The sequence below is a fragment of the Lepisosteus platostomus genome, chromosome 5, assembly GCF_059453375.1.
Source record: "Lepisosteus platostomus isolate fLepPlt1 chromosome 5, fLepPlt1.hap1, whole genome shotgun sequence".
NCBI classification, from domain to species: Eukaryota; Metazoa; Chordata; class Actinopteri; order Semionotiformes; family Lepisosteidae; genus Lepisosteus; species Lepisosteus platostomus.
Window position 1 is genome coordinate 54,172,728 of NC_142615.1, and position 20,174 is coordinate 54,192,901.

At 39.0% G+C, this 20,174-nt stretch overlaps 1 protein-coding gene, 2 long non-coding RNA genes and 1 other non-coding gene across 5 annotated transcripts in view; 1 reads left to right on the plus strand and 3 right to left on the minus strand.

Annotated features, from left to right (window-relative positions):
• Nucleotides 1-694: 694 nt before the first annotated feature.
• On the minus strand, nt 695-2,081 carry LOC148669372 (uncharacterized). Its single transcript, XR_015937021.1, has 3 exons — nt 1,879-2,081; nt 1,662-1,748; nt 695-1,188 (listed from the first exon to the last, which is right to left on the minus strand). It is a non-coding gene; the product is annotated as an uncharacterized LOC148669372 (long non-coding RNA).
• A 38-nt stretch (nt 2,082-2,119) lies between these two features.
• LOC148669373 (uncharacterized) lies at nt 2,120-5,072 on the plus strand. The gene is made up of 4 exons (XR_015936971.1): nt 2,120-2,230; nt 3,640-3,787; nt 3,867-3,980; nt 4,089-5,072. It is a non-coding gene; the product is annotated as an uncharacterized LOC148669373 (long non-coding RNA).
• Nucleotides 5,073-7,264: 2,192 nt separating this feature from the next.
• Nucleotides 7,265-7,336, minus strand: trnaa-ugc (transfer RNA alanine (anticodon UGC)). Its single transcript has one exon. It is a non-coding gene; the product is annotated as a tRNA-Ala (tRNA).
• A 4,649-nt stretch (nt 7,337-11,985) lies between these two features.
• Nucleotides 11,986-20,174, minus strand: part of LOC148669375 (antigen WC1.1-like) — a 590,051-nt gene continuing 581,862 nt past the window's right edge. For both annotated transcript variants that reach the window (XM_088632414.1, XM_088632413.1), the window contains 4 exons: nt 16,470-16,559; nt 15,700-15,771; nt 14,585-14,656; nt 11,986-13,104 (listed from right to left, as the gene is read on the minus strand). In XM_088632414.1, coding sequence (XP_088488540.1) covers nt 13,013-13,104; nt 14,585-14,656; nt 15,700-15,771; nt 16,470-16,559 — 326 coding nt within the window. In that variant the 3' untranslated portion in view covers nt 11,986-13,012. The remainder of the gene's footprint in view (nt 13,105-14,584; nt 14,657-15,699; nt 15,772-16,469; nt 16,560-20,174) is intronic.

Consider the following 20,174-nt stretch of genomic DNA (forward strand, 5'->3'; position numbering starts at 1 on the left):
CCTTCATTCAACAAACCGTACACACACCCGTCGAAACACAGATTACCGCCAGTGTAATGTAAGTCGATAAGGTGTGCTTTTTTCTGAGCAATTACCCGGCTGTACAGAACGGATTTAAATCTTCGGCGGGCACCCCCCTGCATTTTCCTAACTATCGTCACCACTAAGCGGAGGCTGTCATCGGTGAGAACCTCTGTGTGGCTCTGTAAGAGGTCCGAGATGTGGCTAAAAAAATCGGCAGCATTTAATTCTCCGGGGTGTCTCCTGCGTGAGAACAAGGGTTTGTTAAAACCACCCGCAGTCAAACGCAGCTGTACAAAATCATTCGCCCCGATGTTTGGAGAAAATTCATCCAATATTCTCTGGATTGCACCATGCACAGCGTCTATAGCCTGTACATATGACATTCTTCATGGTGCTCTGTTGCTCTAAAATTATTATAAGACCTGTTATAACTACGTATACGCTCCAGGAAAACTAAGGGGTCTCTATTCGCCCCTGCACTGCCACCAACCTGATTCAGATCGTTCAATACAACCGGTTCTCGGTTACCGACATCCTGTTCTGCTACAACAGCCTCGGGCCTTAAGTTATTTTCTACCACGGCATTCTCATTGCGTGGTTCGGGCGGCTCTTGGGAAATCTGATGCCTCTCTCTGAATCTTTGACGACACAACAAACATGCTTTTGCCAGTTTAATTCTTTTATTTATGTACAAAAGCTTGCGGTTGGCAAGCGGTCGGTCTTTTAAGCACTTTTTAGACCGCATGTTTAGTCATTTATCACCGGGGATTTGCACCAATGAAGCATGAAATATCATCATCATGGTCTGAAATCCTGAGTTTAGAGCGGCATCTTCTGTAGAAATTATATCTAAGAGGTTAGCGGTGAAAACCTGGATCTGTTTTGGAAACAAGGTCTGTACACCGGCTAAAACCGCTTTTAGACGCTCTAAAGCTCGTTTTTTGGCCACCTCATTAGTGATCGCCGTTGATAGTGACTGTGTAATACTGCGCACTGAATCTAGCACATCACCCAACACAAAGTCTTTAGGCACGTTATGATTTCTCTCCGCAGGCTTGACACGTCTGGCTTTGGTCAGCGTCTTAACAGCCGTCTCCGATGCAGTCACCACCTTGGGGTCCGACGTTTCCGCCACATTTGTTTCGCCGCTCGTAGATACAGCGGCTGTGTGAAAAAATAAAATACTTTTTATTACCACGCCAATGCTCCACATCTCAAAATCAGAAAACTACACGGTGATAAAAATAAAAGACTTTTCAACACAACAATCAATGAAATCTAAACTGTCAAAATCAGAAAACTACAATAACTATGATAAAAACGCCACACATGTGGCGCATCCTTACACACAGGGCTGTGGGTGAATGGAACAAGTTACCCAGACATGTTGTTACACCGGTTTCCTTTACGGCTGTGGTGGCGCTACTAGAGCGTGGTTAACGGCCTATAGACCCGCGCACAGACCAGTCGCTTTTAACTTTAAAAGCTAAGCAGTTTTAAAATAAGGTTTTTTAACACTCCCAAACAGAAAACTACGCGATGTAGGATCTTTCAGCGAATTAACATCCTAACAAAAGAAGCAACGTTTGCCGTAAGTGGATCATAACACATCTTGACCACGCTTAAATTATATTAACCTTTGCTTGTTGATTTCAGACGTTTTGAGCTCGTTGACCCAGTTAACATGTTGGCGCGTCACAGTTTATTTTTTGAAGGTCCGGGGTCTGCACGGAGTGGGAAAATACCATTAGTGAAAGAACTCAACACCGCAAATTACCAAAAAACGGTTGGTATTTTTTTATTATAGACACGTTTAAATGGCCATGCTAAAAGAATGTTTTATATAATACCGACCTCTTCTCTCAGGCGATCTGATAATATGCCCCGCACCCTCTGGTATGGCGTGAACATCTGTCTCCACAAGGTTTTGCGGTGGGATTGTAAACCCCAAACGAGTTTTTTTAAATGTGTAGCGACTTGTCCCTTCTCCCGCGTCTGTGGAATAGACACACGAGTTTTGGTGTGGAGTATATACCCCGGTGTCTTTAAGACTCACATGGTCGTAAAGTGTTATTCAAAACATTGTCGTAAATACTCACCAGTGTTGGACTGTGCGGTAACTGGCCTTTTTACAGCTGTGGTTTTTGGGGCTAATGGAAATGAATAGATACACACAGTCACGACCACATTATGGAGCAACTCCCTGGTAATTCCATTATAATAATTCAATATTGTCTAGTATACAAATATTATACAACGTTTTGTAACTATATCAAACATGAGACATGCATCGTGACGTTGTAATTGTCTCACAAAAAGCCGGATATACATACCGCTGAAATTCATGGAGTCCGGCCTTCGTCTACCAAGTCGAGCAGCGTTAGGTCTGTAAATAGAATATCTTCAGACTGTTGAAATTGATCGGTGTGATCCATTCTGACGAGTTAGGCGATAACGTGAGACTGTAAGAAATGGAATGCAGCCAAAACTTCGCCTGTTAAACCGCTGGTACTTATACACAAACCGATAAACTCTTCTAAGAACCCCCCCCACATAAAACCATTAATCTTTGGTATCGTTGGGTGTGCACGTACTGGGCTGTAGAAATTAAAAAAACATTTTAGAAAACATTTTAGACCGTTATAATGTTAAAATCTATATTATTTTAAGACATACAACGGTGTCTAAATTTCATAGCTGTTAAACGTGGTGAAAATGTGTCGCGGTGTCTGTGTTTGATTCACCAACAGACCGCTAAGAATATTATCAAACAAAATGTTTTTTATTAACGCTATAAGAAAATGTATCTGTTCTTTATAGGCATGTGTTCACAAACCAAGCTTGACGTTTTGAGGTTTTCTCTACTGGGAAACAATTTTAGAACATTAGGACCAATCTGTTAAAGTATGAAAAACAACACCCCATCATTTTTTGTCTGTTAATACCTTAAAAACTCTTACGCTTGCGCTGTGTGGAAATTTATCTCAAACTTTCAAAAATGCTGTGGCGCGAATGTGTTATTAAAAATAAACTGTGTCTTATTACGTTATTTTAAAAACTTTAAGACCAACCCCTGCGTGTTTAAAATTTATTTTCTGGGGAAACACATCATTTGTGTTTGCGTTGCGTGTTAATACTTTAAAACTTATAAACTGATAAGTGAATATAGACCGTTATAATGTTAAAATCTATATTATTTTAAGACATACAACGATTTCTAAATTTCATAGCTGTTAAACGTGGTGTAAATGTGCCGCGGTGTCTGTGTTTGATTCACCAACAGACCGCTACGAATATTATGAAACAAAATGTTTTTTATTAACGCTATACGAAAACTTATCTGTTCTTTATAGGGACGTGTTCACAAAACAAGCTTGACGTTTTGAGGTTTTATTTTTTAATAATGTTAAGAACATTTTTGCGTGAAATACATGGTGTGCTTGTAAATGAGAAAACTTAAAATTTATTTTCTGGGGAAACACAACATTTGTGTTTGCATTGTGTGTTAATACTTTAAAACTTATAAACAGATGTGTGAATACTTTTCGCGCTCGATAAATCGGGGGGGGGGGGGGGGTCATCACAACCAATTGAAAAATGTCTTGTGTTATGTAGGCGTGTTACACCATTGGCGCATATTCTTAAATGCTCCGGCCTGACAGAGTCGCAGTGCGTGCTTGGAGCTGTCAGACACCGCAGAGGTGCTGAGATGGCTTCTTTGTGTGAAGAAACAACGGGGTCCGCTACTCTACAAAGTCAAGAGGTAGGCGGCTAAAATATTTTTCTGATCGTACTTGTATCGGTGCTTAGCCTGTCATTTTAATACTTGATCTTCTTTTTAGCAAAACCCGACCCCACCCTCTACACCGTGTGACAGCGGCGGGGGTGTGAGTTCAGCTGGGGTACCAGATGTTGAAGAACTGCCGGGTGCTAGCGATGATGCCACACTACAAATGGTAAATATTAACGAAAAACCTTAGCTCACAAGCGCGTTAAATGCTCAATATTTTAGGTACAAAGCATGTCTATTTTGTTAAGCCTTCCTTTTCTTTTTCCTTTAATAGAATAAAGAGGATGTGGACGGGTCAATCTTCAGCCTACCGGCACAAGTGAATGTCTCGTGTCTATGCTTGTGTGTTCGCCCAAATGTTAATAAAGCTGATGCTTATGTCCCTAATGAGCCCGATGTTATGCCCCAGATTGTGAAAGCAGTAGTTTATTGCATCTTCAAACACTGTTTAAAGGGGGTCCTGGTTGATGACTGCCCGGCCTGTCTGATTGACCATCCCGGGCAGCGGGGTCACACATGCCTGTCTGGCGGCTACACAGATGGGTCTGAAGACGTGAAGTTTGCCGCTTTAGATATTTATAAGTTTCTCAGTTTAGCCCAAATTTTATCGGCTGTTCTGTACACCGCCCGGTGTCTGGGTTCGTACACCATTACAAATGACACTGAGCGGCGCATAAAACAGTTGCTAAAAAATATAATTGAGGACCGCCATCGTCCGAAGAATGAAGAATTTCGAATGTATACGTCTGAATTCTTACTAAGAGTGCTTTACACACTTCTCTCTACAAAGCTTGATATGCAAAACAAAGAGTCGAATGCTAATGTCCTTAAATTTGTTAAAGAGATAGATGTGTATGTCAAGAACTTGAGTGAAATTATTGCGGATCTGATGTTTTCAGATCAGAAAAGGAAGCCTGAGGGGTTCTACAGTGTGTATTCCAAAATACAGCGTGTTTTGCTCAGAACCTGTGGTAACACCATCCCGCTGATTACGCAGGCAAATTTTTTTGCCCTGCTAGATTGGATCGCCCAGTGTGGTTCGCATGGCTTTAGACACGGGGAGCGGAAGGGGGTTATGAATGCTTTTTCAGATGCCGCAAAGTTTCTCAGCAATGTTGGGGTGGTGGTTATGTGTAGCGAACTAATTTTCCGCACCAACATTTAATTGTTGAATGCAAACAGGAGCCGGTAATGCATGTGTGCTGCGTTGTTTCACTGTTTGAAAACCCCCTGTTGAAATAAAGCGGTTCACATTTCACATGGTGTTTGTCCTGTGAATTCTTTCCGTGAGACTTTACGCAGTTAGTGTGTGTGTGTGCGTGCTTGCACCCCTGCTGCTTTGGAGACACGGCTTGTGCAGCCAGACAACCACTGGGCCACCCGGCTGCGGCTGGTGCCGCTCACACCCCGGGATCTCGCGGCCCGCACCAGACTCCCCGCGCCGCCGTAACTAGCCGATTTCCTAGGGTTATAATAGAGCGCACTCAACCCCGCGGCAGACATGGTCCCCTTCCAAACCAATACACGCCTGCACACACCTAAAGCGAGGGATGCACCGCCTTGGGGCTTTGGGACCCTGAGGCTCCGGACCGACCGGCCGGGGGGAGGCGGGGGTTCCGACCCACACCATTGGCTCCTGAGGGGGCGGGACATGCACAAATAACAACACGCCATTGGATGGCAAGGGGCGGGACAACCAAACACCGTGGACGACCATTGGCTGGAAAAGGGGGGCGTGGTACCTGTCAAAAGTTTGACGAAAGGTGTCGCTTTATACTACTGATGTGCAGTGTGCCTTTCCTCTTGTCGTATTCAAGAGTACTCACTGTGTGAGCTCCTCACTGCGTGTTCTGTACTCTACTGTGATTTAATTTAGATGATTACGTGGAGTAGAGTGACAAGATCTACTTGAACATTTTTGGTTTGTGAAATGAAACACTAAATACACTACTGTAAATACAGGTAATAGACATTTAAAATAACCACAGTACAGCTAGAAGAGTGAAAGATAAAGGACTATTTAGAATGACATTCACAATAGACTTAAGAACAGTTCAACCGCCCGAATAGGGACTTGAACCCTGGGCCCTCAGATTAAAAGTTTGATGCTCTACCGACTGAGTTATCCAGGCTCTGAAAGAAAGTTGACACTGTCGGGATCCTCGCAAGTCACGTGTCTCTTGTGCGGAAGAGCAGTCATTACCTGACCCGTCTGGAATGACCACTGACAGACTTTATCCAGAAGCGACGGCACCACTCCCAGTAGAATGAGTGAGAAATACAGCATGACATGGGTAGTTAAGGGGCTCCCAGAATCCATCTTTCCTCACATTACTGATTTTTTTCAATAGCATTTTGACCTTTTTTCACATTCAGATTTTTTTCACATTTAATAAAATCTTTTAATCAACAACATTAAGAAAACAAATGGAACATTTTTTGGAACAATAATTAAAAAAAAAACTTTCAATGCCTTGGTTGTATACGTGTGCACACCCTTTATAAAGGGAGTTGCAGCAGTGAAGAATTTTAAAGAGCATTTCTGTAGAGAAAACAGCATTTTTTCTGCCTTGATGTTAAGCTTAGGGAGCCTGTCTTTTAGAAATTCTATTTCTAAAGACATTGCACAGCCTCCCGACAGACTAACAAATATTTTTTGGAGAAATTGGCTCACACACTGGAAGACACTAACGTTTATCTACGTTAGAATATGTGAATAACAGTTTAACAGAAAAAGTTTGTAATTGTGATTTTGTTAAAATTCAATAAATCGTCTATCAACAGTAAGAAATTATTAAGAAATTGTTTTATTTCATAAACTACAAGACAATTAAGAGAGTTTATAGGTCATATCCATCACTTATGTTCTTTTAACTCTAGCGTTCAGGATCCAAACCCAGGTGCGGACGGTTGTGTTTCTTGAATCTCTTGTAATCATCAAGAGTCGATGTGTAGTCCTTCAGTACTTTCTCGAGTTGTGCCATGGATATTTTATACGATCAATACTTGTCATGCTCTTTTTCATTTACCTTAACAAACGGAAAAAGTTCAAAGTGTGTTTATGGCTGTGCTTCACATTTACACGAGAGCAGTACAGGACACGGAGTGAGGAGTTCGTGAAGCTTTCAGTTTAGTGCGGAGTTCAGAAGGAGGATTCGCTCGCTGAATAATCTCTCAGGAAATCCCGGGTGAGATTCAACAGGTGTTTTCTGCAACAGCCACGACAAGTGTGAAGCAATCTCTGGATTTCCTGAATTTGAACTAAATTATTAGTTCAAATAATTTAAGATTAAACAGAACTAAATGAGGTACATTTAAAACAGCAGCGCAACTCTGCAGCACGTCGAGTGTGCCTGCATTTAATTTTGTAAACCTGTCTCTCTCTGAACACGAGCAAAGAGTTCTAACTCAACAGAAGATTGCGATGTGAGTACTATAACATAAAGCACCTGGAGATGCCAGGGATTGAACCCGGGACCTCTTACATGCAAAGAATGCGCTCTACCACTGAGCTACATCCCCGATGAAAAATTTTATGGAACAGACTTAGAGATGTGCAAATGCTCATTGATCACAATCCACCACTCACGAAGAATGCCTGCAGTTTCCCACTTTTGCGTTTCTTCTACTACAGAGTAAATTCATAGGAATGAAGAAATAAGGAAGGAAAAATAATCGCATCGAAGCTTCAAGAGACTGGGCACAAATTAATCTGTTATTTTTGTATCCAGTTACATGGGCGACGGTGGTTGATTCCCAGACGGGGGAGTGCTTTTTTCTACCTCCTTACTCGACTGTCTTTCAATTCTATTTTATTTGAAAGCTTTTTGCATCTTTTAAGTGCTCTTGATTAAACTATGCATAGAAAAACAGCAGTACTGATGATTTAACGTAAAAGGGTGAAACAACGCCCCGGCACAGGAATGGTAACAGGAAGGATCGTGTTCTTATTTAATATGTCCTTTTGAGATGTCTTGTCAATGCACACAGGCGGTAGAGCTGAATAATTTACTTTTAGTGGTGTTTTTAAACAAAGATGGAACACGTTCTTTCTATACCAGGAAGAAAGGAGCAGACTTTACCTTTAAGAGGCAAAAATGACACCTTATCAAAGCTAATATTAATTAAAATGACATCACAACAAAAGAGTGGAGCCTTGAGTGAATAAAGCCTTGAGTGGAGCCTTGAGTTTTCATTGGACGTCTGTGTCTCCATAACTTTGTAGGTGAGAGAGAGGATTGTGATAATTTGCAGGTGCTTCTCGGAAGTGCGTTGGTGGTACAGGCGCCTTCCAAATAATTGAGTCGTGTTTGAATCCCAGCCAGTACAAACCCAAATCTTTTCAAGATAATTTGTGGTCCGCTAACACATCTTTGGAAACACTACAAAAGGTAACACCCCGTGTGAAACACCATGAACATCTGTTAAAGCCTGAGTTTTACATACTCTCACATAAATAAACGTTAGTGTTTTCCGGTGTGTGAGACAATTTCTCCAAAAAATATGTGTTAGTCTGTCGGGAGGCTGTGCAAGGTGTTAAGAAATATAATTTCTAAAAGACAGACTCTCTAAGCTTAACATCAAGGCAGAAAAAATGCTGTTTTCTCTACAGAAATGCTCTTTAAATTTCAGCATTGTTGCAACTTCCTTTATAAAGGGTGTGCACACGTATGGCATTGTACAACCAAGGCATTGAAAGTTTTTTTTAATTATTGTTCCAAAAAATGTTCCATTTGTTTTCTTTTTAATGTTTTTGATTAAAAGATTTAATTAAATGTGAAAAAAATCTGAATGTGGAAAAAGGTCAAAATGCTATTGAAAAAAAACAGTAATGTGAGGAAAGATGGATTCTGGGAGCCCCTTAACTACCCATGTCATGCTGTATTTCTCACTCATTCTACTGGGAGTGGTGCCGTCGCTTCTGGATAAAGTCTGTCAGTGGTCATTCCAGACGGGTCAGGTATGACTGCTCTTCGGCACAAGAAGAGATATAACATCACAGCAGCACCATTTAAGGTGGAACGAAAAACGCGAATAAGAAGCCAACTTTAGCCTCGTAGCAGACCCTGGGAGGCACGCTCAAAATAATCATCTTTCCCAGTACTTAAGAGTCATATTTAGATCGCTTTACTGCAATTTTATTTGATTGATGGGAGATGTGAAGCCATCGAGCCTGTACTGCGCTTCACATTGAAATTGAAGCCATTTCTCATGCTTCTCTCAGTGTCGGGGCTGCAATTGCGTGTAAAGGAGGCGACTTGAAAATGTCGCTACAAAAAATCCGCCGGGTTAATTTACTTGTCCGACCACCTCCCTCCGTCCCCCTTTGCTGTTAGCACAATTCTTTCAGTTTCTTTTCTTGTATTTTCCTTGCTATTTTACTGTTGCTTTTCCCCATGAGGAGATGGATCCACAACCGAAACTGTTTTCACCCTGTTTGTGCAACGTCAGTCTGTATGAGGAGCATATTTTGCACAGCTCCAGTGGCGCAATCGGTCAGCACGCGGTACTTAGACAGCAGTGCACAGCGGAATCAGGACGAGGTTGTGAGTTCAAGCCTCACCTGGAGCAGTGCCTTTAGGTACCGAAAGCAACTGTCGAGTTTAGGTACTCTTAGGTATTTGATGGAGATAAATTAACATCAAACGAACAAGTAAAGGTAAAGGTTTATTTCGAGTCACAATCAAAGAAGACTCCACAGCTGAGACATTGTGTTTCCTTCTCTTTTCAGCATGGAATAAACCTATACTTTTCCCTTTGCAGCATGCCCACGCATGCTGACGCAGCTCCCTACTTAAATTACTATCAGCTGTGTACCTCCAGTTGACCTGTACACAAATATATGAGAGAGGTCTACTGAGATGAGAGGAGCACTGAAGACTTGATAAAGCTCTTGCATTAGATTCTGTTTTTGTTGTTCCCCAGATTTGTTTTTAAATGTTCTTTTTCTTTTGAAGTTGGTGCATTTGGTTGTTTTTTTATAGTTGTTAGACCACTACAGGGATTTACCTAGGTTCCCGGAAGACTTCTCATTTTGTGTTTGTTGTGTTTTTGGGTTACAACTATTTTTTTTCTGTTGATAGGACCCCACACATTACTGTGGGACTAGTTAACTTTAGTTCTTACATTGTACCTGAAATGACCTCAATAACTACTACTCTGTTTCCCTTTTTTAAAAAAAAAGGCAAAACTGATGTTTGTTTCTCCTTGTTGCTGATTGGTAGCTACAACGGGTCAGTTGCAACAAACTTGGCCTCTGAAATTTGTCAGCAGCTCTGTACTGAACCTGTTCTCAATTGCAACAAACCTAAAATAACATCTGCTGCCCATTAGATGTTACTGAAGTAGCAGACTAAGCGGAACAATAGATTACATTGGAACTGTCCTGAATGTAGTGGAAATAATATCTTCATTAAGTAATGAACTGATGCACCACTTGTTTGAAAATTATTTTTATATTTTACTAAAATTGCTTTCCAGACACTACAATTATTCACAAGGAATTTTATCAATACATATTTTATTGATAAAAGTGTGATATCTTAATAATAACGTTTAATGTTATCTTTAACATTAGTACTTTAGTAGCTGTATTATGCTTTTGGGAATTTCCAGGTATCCTGGTGGAGAGAACTGAAATTAAGGAAATACATATTTAAAGGGGTGTAAGTCTTAAATGTGTTCTGTTACATCTGGGTCTTAACTGAATAGATTTGTTGTATTATTTAATTTGATTTGACTCTACACTTGTGTTTCTCATGAGATAATATTGGGGATTTGCAGATACAGATAATAAGTTATAATAGGCCAAATAATAGGCCCTGTCTCTCTCACACCTGAAGAAGGCTCCACGGCCGAAACGTTGTGTTCTCCAGGGTGATGACCCCGCTGAATGGAATGAGTGGCATGTGCTCTACCACTTAACTGAACTCCCGACAACTACCTTTATCTGCAGCACTTTTAGGAAGAGTGAGGAGTCTACAAGTCCAGAAAACGTGAGGAGAATTCAGAACAGGAGGCTCTTCACCTTTCACTCGGCTTTCGTTGGACGTCTAAGTGAATGACAAATTTTCACTTTTTGATTAAAGAAATTAAAAAACACCTTTCTTTCAACCAGATTCATAATACATAAAGCACAATGTAGTGAAGTGTTCCTATTTATTTAAATCCCAGTTCAAAATCAAATCTCATTCCCATAGTCCTGATTAGTTTAAATTTAAGCAATTAACCAGGCTTCTACTTCTAGAAGATATTACAAATTGTTTGAAGGGACATCATTTCAGATGGAAATTGACTTTTGTTCTAGTGTGATCTCATTAAACCTTTCTTTTGGATTGAGAACAGGATCATTGTGAGATTCAAAACACATCTGTCTTTGCTTCTTTCAAGGATGAATGGATTATTGAGATGCAAACATTGGTTCAAATCAAAACAAAATTGTGATATACAGTACTTCTGTTTTTATTTTCAGCTACCAAAATGTAGTCTTAGTTGTAAAATTCCATATTAATATTCAATATTAAGTGGATTTAAACATGCACAGTAGAGAAACAGAATAAATGAAGTAATTGTTTCACTAACATCTAAGTGCAACCTATAGATCGTCTTTGGCCATTGAATTGCATAAGGCACCGCAAAACTTCTTACTGGGAGAAATACTGTGTGTTCTGAGTGGCTGCATCTGTATATAATGGTATTCAGATAAGTTTAGGTGGAGGTCAAATTCTAACCTCATACTTCTGGTTCCCTGCAGATAACAGCTCCCTGGCTACAGAGGGTCCACCGCAACACAACTGCTGCAGGATTTTCTCCCTGGAGAGGGGATGTGAAGACAGTGATCTCTTACCAGCACTATGCTTTCTTCAGCCAGGGGAGTTAAATCCAAAGCGCTGAGCACTCAATACCTTGATATTCATCATCTGGCTACAGTATTATTATACTTCTTTACCAAGCTGCTGGATCTGTGAAGTTCTATCATCATGGAAACATTATTTGTATCCGGAAGTGGATGTGGAAACACAATGTACGTCCTTTCAAAAGCTCACAGCTGTACTACTCTAAAACGTCATTCTAAATTGCTAGAGAGGAAAACAATCTTAGCTTGATACATTGTTGTGCAAGATTCTATTTTCACTATTTTATTACTGACCAGGAAAATGACTTTTACCAGATCAATGAAAAATAAAGCTTTATATAAAAGGTTAATTCAAGGTGATACAGTACATTCAATGTGTAGTAAATAAATCAGATTAACAACATATTAAAAATTTCCTCTGCAAATATAAAAAGCTAAATTAAACTAAAAGGAGAACCAGAAAAGCCACTGAGCAGGAATGAATCTTTCATTCTGTGTGTTCAGATGCCTGCCCAACAATCATCTTATCAACACTAGTCTTATTGTCTTATCCGAGTAATTAAGATTTTTTAAAAAATAATCATTCAGCACAAAAAACAACAACATATAGGTTACATTCAGTCTTTGAAAAGCTCATTAGAAAGGAAGGGTCATCAGTTCAGATTGAAAAGTCTAGAATTTGAGCCTTGCTGCTGTGTCCTGGGTTGAATGGTGGTAAGAGTTATTTTCTTCATTTTTCTTTGTGTGCAATGCTTTTATGCATCTAAATATACAGATGCAATTATAATGTATGCAGATTATTTTCCATATGTAGCATCTGTAAGTGGCAGTGACATGAAATCAGACCAGATTAACTGATCATTAATTAATGTTGTATCTACTTGTTCTGATAATGACACACATCTGTAATCAGTAGACAATGGGAAACAACAATCACAATTCAGTTCTTATCTTGGAATTGCAGGACATATAGACCTTCTGTTGTAGTGCAGTGTCTCTCAATGTAAAGGTATAAAAGTGCAGGTCAGTCTTACAGCCTGAGAGACACAGCAGGAGACACAATAACAAGGTCTCACTAGGCCAGTGACTGTGTGGGTACTGTACAGGTTCTCAGCTGTACAGTTACTGGATAATCTGAAATCAAACACCTCATAACCTACAGAACTATATACATTAAGGGAAAGATAACAGTATTTTAACAGGGATGACTCAGAAACACAAGGCATATTGTAATGGTATTATTCAGTTAAAAACTCTAAACTGACTTCAGGACGAATCCTCTACAAAGCTGCACAGTGCTCTGACATAATCATACTAAGATCCTTTTTCAGAGGGTAGTGTGGTCAGGAGACTCCGACATCATCATAGTCACATCCATCTTCAATGGACTGTGTGGCCAGGAGACTCTGCACTCCGGGAGAAATGGCGGAGACACCTGCCAGAGACACACAGTCAGCAGAAGAGGTGGACAGGGTATAGCAAACAGAGTAACTCATACAGAAACGGACCATATGTCCAAATTCCTCTATTAACACACTGTAATTTTCTTTTTTGACTATTTACCTCATTCATCAGGATAAATACCAACAGTAATCTCATACTATCTTATACTGGCTAGATCTGCCTGCTGATCTCGTGGTAAAGTTCGCTGAGGCAGTGACTTGTGGAATAAAATAAATTGGTTAGAAATCGAGACAGATTTTGCCCCTCAAGAACTCATTACTCAAAGAAACAAGGTTGTGGAAAAGATATAAATTGTGTGAAGCATCTGTCAAGAGACAAAATACATGTGGCATAATCAACACTGAGAAACTTGCAATGGGCATTCTTGCCATTATGTGAAAATTTAAGTGAAAGAAGTCAATACTAGAATTTAATAATTATTAATTCTTTAATGAAAGGATATATAGGAAATTATAGCTATGTTCGCCTTTTGTTTAGAGTGTACACATTTTGGAATACAAAAGTTTATTCCAAAAAATCACTAGTAACTAGCTTCTGATATCTGGGTACATTGCTTCAGACCTAGTAGCCCTTAATGTAAAAAGTCCCAGAAGTATGTCAGGGCAAGAATAGAAAATTAAAAAATACAGAATATGTGCCCTCCAGATTTTTTCATATCCCCCATGAAACAGAAACAAAATCATCAAAAACAGATGTATGTCTTAGATCATGTGTCCAGCTTAAAAACATCTAAAAATGTTATATTGTAATTTCTATAGTACTGTACATAAAGTCCAGTAGAAATCATATTTATTTACATCCATGTAATATTTTGTAAATCCTTTGTCAGGGATTAAATTTACGGAACACCTCCTATAATAGACTATTAGAATCTGGCACTTCTGAGGGGAGGTTGGTGAATAACCTCATATGCACTCTTCAGAGAGCTGACTTTATCCATGATGACACATTTGTTGTGTTTAATCCCCTATTTCAGATGAGTATAAGTATTGTTACACATGCCTACCAGGGTTTTCAAATGCTCAGGTATTCCCTGCTGTATTTGTGTAATTGTTTAATTGTGAAAACATCCAAATAGGTACATTTAAATTTAGAAGAACAGGAAGTGAGATTAGGATAAAATCTTTCTTCCAAACTTCTGTTATAAACTCTATAGAAAACAGAATATATGAATAGGATACACTAATAGAATAATATATGTTTATTCAGAAATGTAATGTTTCTCAGCAGGGATTCCAGATGGGACTCCAGAGACTGAGTCAGACCCACTGTAAGAAACCCTCTTTCTCAATGTGCTGGGATTAAACCCTGAAGACCCCCTGACAGTTGAACCACAGTTAAGGTCTGGTCCTGGGTCTTGTTGACTTTGGAATGGTTCCCTGTGAACTATCTGAAGACCTGCTGAACCTCCCACACCCACTGTGAGCTCCCCTGGCTTCCACAGCCCTCACCTGAGATGGGATCATTCTCATTGTTCTCCACATCATCATATTCAGACTGCAGCTCATCACAGAGGAGTTTTCCTGGGAACAAGAGATCAATTACTTACAGTATGTGTTTCACCTAGTAAATTAATTTCATTAAACACATTTTCTTCTTCTGCTTCTTACTACTTGTGCATGTGGTTAGATTCTATATTTTAATCCCTTTAATTACTCCTAACTACGTCAAACTATTTCATCCTCTAAAATGAAAAGTTTACTCTTTAGTAGATACAGCTATCTGTTCCCCACTATATCTCAATAGGTTGTAGGAAACCAAGAAAAAAAGGTTTGTAGATAAACTGTCCATTATTCAGACTAAAAATATTTTAATATCATTACTTATATGCAAAAAAGTGTAACACATTTAGTACAGTCTTGCCACATATGAATGCAAGTCGTCATCAATTGTATGTGTGGCTGTATAATTGTTTGTGTCTGTGGAATTGTGTCTAGGAAGATACAAATGAGGAGGATCTGGGGAAATATGTATCTTATGTTCACCACAGAGTGGCAACGTTTCAGTTTGATTTCATACAAATGAAAATGTTTTAGACTATATTAAACACATATAAGATGGAATGGAATCATTTTTGTTATTTTAACTGTGTGTGACACTTTTTCATGAGTAGTTATTTAGTTTCTGTGAAATGGACTGATTGATGCTTAGTGCCACTGTACTGATGGGGACACATCATCCCTGTATGACAAGTATATGATTCGGTGATATAAGACTCACAAAGCCATGAGTGACCCATATCGTGTACTGCAATTTTAAAGAATTATGACATTGGGGTTGAAAGTGGGATTATGACTTTGACTTAGGATTTGTTATAACACTAAGTGAAAAGAAATATTTAAAAAGTGATCAAGTGAAAATGACTGCAAAAATGAACTTACTATTGAAGGTGGCATTAATGTACCCAACAACATCACACTACCACTGCTGTGACATAACAAGCATGTTACAAAGACATCACTGAGCCTTTTGCATTGTCAAATTGATTTACCGAGATTTCGAACAACAAACTTGTTTTCTTCTAAGGGTGTTGATAGAAACACATGTGCAAGGGGGCTATGTTTACCTGGGTCTGGGTCTCCCTTACTGTCCTCCAAATCGTCGTATTCAGAGGGCACCTCATCAGAGAGGAATCTCCCTGTGAAAAGAAAGACAGAGCAGAGATACCTGCAGTCAGATAGCAGCCTCACTGTATCTAATGTCTTTTCCCACTGGGGAAAAACCAGGGTGTGAACACTAACTCAGAGTTTGTGCTTTTAAAAAGTGACAGGATGAATGCTGCACTGAATTATTTCTATTCAATTAAACAATGATAAGTCTTTATCTTTCCTCATGCACTGTTCCCCTAAGACTAAATTCACTGTTGCTATGAGGTGTGATATTCAAATGTGTTGCATAATAGTGCTGTGCATCCACTGATAATCAAGAAATTCACATCCAGTTATTAAAATAGGGAAGATTTTTCTCCAGCTGCTGTGAAGGCGGTGTGGTGGCTCTGTGGCTAAGGATCTGCACCTGTGGCTGGAAGGTTGTCGGTTGAATCCCATGGTCCCTGAGCAAGGCCCTTAACCCCAACTGCTCCAGGGGTGCCATATAAATGGCTGACCCTGTGCTCTGATCCCAAGCTTCTCTCCCTGTCTATGTGTGTCTTGTGGAGAGCAAGTTGGGGTATGCGAAAGGACAAAGTTCTAATACAAGATCTTATCTTATAATAATTGGTCCACAGAGTCAGTAATGACAACCTGTGCACACACATTTCTTCACGTGTTGAGACTGTAGTACTGAGTGCGGAGAGGGATGTTCTCTTGCCTCCTGTACAAGAGTGTGTCCACTCACCTCTCCTGAGGGCTCCCTCTGCAGTCAGTGTGAAGTCAATTTCCTGGTAGAGAGCTTCATTCATGGGCTTGACCTTTGCTTCAGCTAAAGCTTTGGAAAAGAACAGACAAGCAGACACATTGCTGCATATCTTAAGAAAAAGTTTAAAACATATTTTTATTATTAATATTATATTTTGTATGGGTATTTTTTATCAGAAGGGAGACAAAACCATTTTTTATTGTTTAATAGCAAATATCCAACTCAACATGTTGAGTTTAATACAAATTATTTGTCATATCTTTCAAGGATAAGTTCCTTTTTTTCATTTCGGAAGACGGCAGACCGTTACTGCTTCTTGAAATTCTAATTTGTATATCTTATATAGTGCATATGTAGTGCAGAAATGAATACATTAAAGGAACACAAATCACTCAGGTTAACTTCATGAGTGATACTTCTGTGGATAATTAAGGTTGATTACTTCTCAGAGTTGAACCTTGGATCTTTGATTACATCCAAATAGAATGTGAAAACAATGTGAATGTGAAAACAACAAAGCAATGCAATTTATAATCATGCCATTCCAGAAAAAGGGGCAAACTAGAAACCAGCAGCAGTCTCCTGATGCAATAAGGTGAAGGTCATTTCAATGTGAAAAACGAGTGACCACTCAGAAGTGTCTGTCAAATACCTAAAATGACAAGTGGGACCAAGTGGATCCTTAAGAGAACACAGAATTGTCACACCAGAACAACAGTCACTTGTACAGAATGAAGTGGACTGTTGAAGAACCTCACGTTGAAGCACCGAGGCTAGTGTACAATAAGGAAGGTAATTGGCTACGGCGTCGCGCATTGTGACGCGCGATGACGCAAAATACCACGGTACGTGATTGGTTGACCGACAGGGGCACTTGGGGTCTGTTGGTCGGTCGTAGAAAGATTTACAGTAAATGTCTTTACTGTGCCCGTTTTAGGATTGAATATTTATATGGAATTTAACCACTGAAGGGAAATCTTAGTAGCTGAGCATAAACAGAATAGGAGCATACTGTAACGCATGTGAAGGCCATAAACGATATTAATTTTGGAACATAAACATATAGTATATGGCTGGTCTCGGTAAAAAATACACACCAGTATTCCATTTCTCCCTAAACATTTTAAGCTTCAAAGTCTTTAACTAACGTGATACCGGAGTCAACAAGCATACTTTTAGAATTTGATTAAAAGGGAATATAATATGGAATCGGATATCGAATATATATGGAATATAATTATATTAATGTACCGCAACACAAGAATAGTATGTGCTGTACATTGTCTGTTGATAATGTTTCTTTAGTACTTTTTCAGCATTCTGCATGTGACCTTGCTGGTAGTGCTGTGGGTTGGGTTCCTGACTCCCATATCACATGGTCTGTGATCAAATCCTGCTGGCGCCATTACTCTTTTTTTAACAAACATTTCTTTGAAAAAATGAAACATTTTCCTGGGTCAGAGATTAAATAAAAACTCACTCACACCAAACAAATTTATATTTCTAAATATCACAACACAGTCGAATTTAAGTCATTTTAATAACAAAGTCACCTAGGCGTTACAATATAAACATTTATATTGATTTACATCGCGTTTAAATCGCCTTTATTTAAAACCCATAAATAAAGCTGATACTGTTTAGACTTTTAATTATTTAAAACTGTATTACAGCAGCACAATGCACAATGCAACGTAAATCACTATCTTTGTCTTCTGCGTAATAATGTTCACCTCTCTGTCCTCTCTGTATATGGCGCCTTTAAAGCTGGCTCCTCAAAGCGCTTTACAGGATAAAAACAATAACAACAATACTGTTAGGCTGGGCAACCAATTTTTTTTTAAGAAATACAAAATGAGATATAATGAGGTGTTCCGGCTTAGACATTAACGAAGAGCATAACACGTGGGCGGCCAGCGGGAGTGCTGGCTGTGACGAATTAAACCGGTTTCACAGGTATTTTCAAAGTAGAAGGAGGCGAGAATTCCAGCGAAAGACACCTCCCCCCCCTCCAAAACCAAGGAAGTACAGTACTTACTAGTTAAAAAAGCTAGGCTCCTGAATGAAATCGCTTTAACATGCTAATGCGTTGGTGTAACAGTCCGGGCGTGGCAAGCTTCTAATGTCAACTCGACTACGGTGAAAGGAAACCTTCTTTCATTGGAAGACAATGAACATATTCTAGCCCTAAATGAATTAATAGCAAACATGGTTTACATAAAATACATTTTTCCAAGAAAGTTTAGCCTTTGTCACTAATGAAACCACTAAATAAAGACATAAATAAAGAAATCTTAAGATTTTTAAAATACATGACTTTGCTAAAATTTATTTAAAAATAAAAACGATTACAAACGCCAGCAGAGAGAGAGAACAGGGGAGGGATGTTGGTTTTTCATAAGGGGCGGAGAAATGAGGTCTATTTGGGAATGTGGAGTTACATGTTCTGGCTGTTTGTGAATTATCGTTGTTGAGTATGGAGTGTTGAGGCAAAATGCAATTTAGCGCTTTCTGGCAAGAGGAGACCCCCAAATTAATAATGTAACATGCTTTTGTTTGTGCATGAACATAGTTACTGTATACTGTTATTTCTTTAGATACGCAATTCCATGTTATTTTTTAATCCCTGGCGGGACTGGGAATCCATAAGAATCGAGTAATAGGTTTCATTGCGCTTTGACAGATCATCTTTAAATCAATTGTTGATTTAAAGGTTGACAGTAAATGTTTATATTGTAATGCATATAGCCTCCATTGCTCTCTACCTGCTCTCATTGACAGCTGACACTCCTCCATACACTCAAGTTAAAAGTAAATAATGCCAATGTAAATTTTTTTAATCGCGTATCTAAGGAAATAGCAGTATAACCTTGTTCATGCACAAACAGTGGCATGTTACATTATTAATTTGGGGTGTCTCCTCTTGCCAGAAAGCTCTAAATTGCATTTTGAGTGCGGTTTTTGACTTTTTTAAAATTGCAACCCATAAATAAAGCTAATACTGTTTAGACTTTTAATTATTTTAAACTGTATTACAGCAGCACAATGCACAATGCAACGTAACTTGCAAAAATGCACTTGGAATCTGTCCAAGCCCTACTCTGTCAGGCATTTTCTTTTACTGTAACGGACACAAAAACTCCCTTGCTTTTAACAGAGCGTTTCATAATTTCCAACTATGAAAATGTCTCTGATTATGATTAAAAAAAACACATATAATTAAACACGCGTTTGCGATTTAAATCAAAACGCGATTTAAATCAATATAAATGTTTATATTGTAACGCATACTGTACAGCCTCCATTTCTCTATAAAAATGTATTCTATTACAAATTTACAATTTGTTGATAATAGAAATGTTAGGTTCTCTAAAGCTTTGTGATAGTTGACCCAGGCAGCAAAAGATCAGCTGCACTGGTAAGATGCGACACCGAAGATATGATTAATAACCTTTTAAATCTGAAGGGAGATCTGAAGGGATCCCCCCCCCCACACACACACACACAATAGAAGCAGGAAGCAGAAGCAGGGACCGTTGTCAGAAGGTAAGAAGGTGACTATTCATTGTTATCAAAAATGACTTAGATTCGATCATGTTGTGAAATTTAGAAATATAAACGTCAATTGATTGTCCATAATATTGCTATTCTATTTTTTCGAAAAAATGTTTGTTAAAAGAAAAG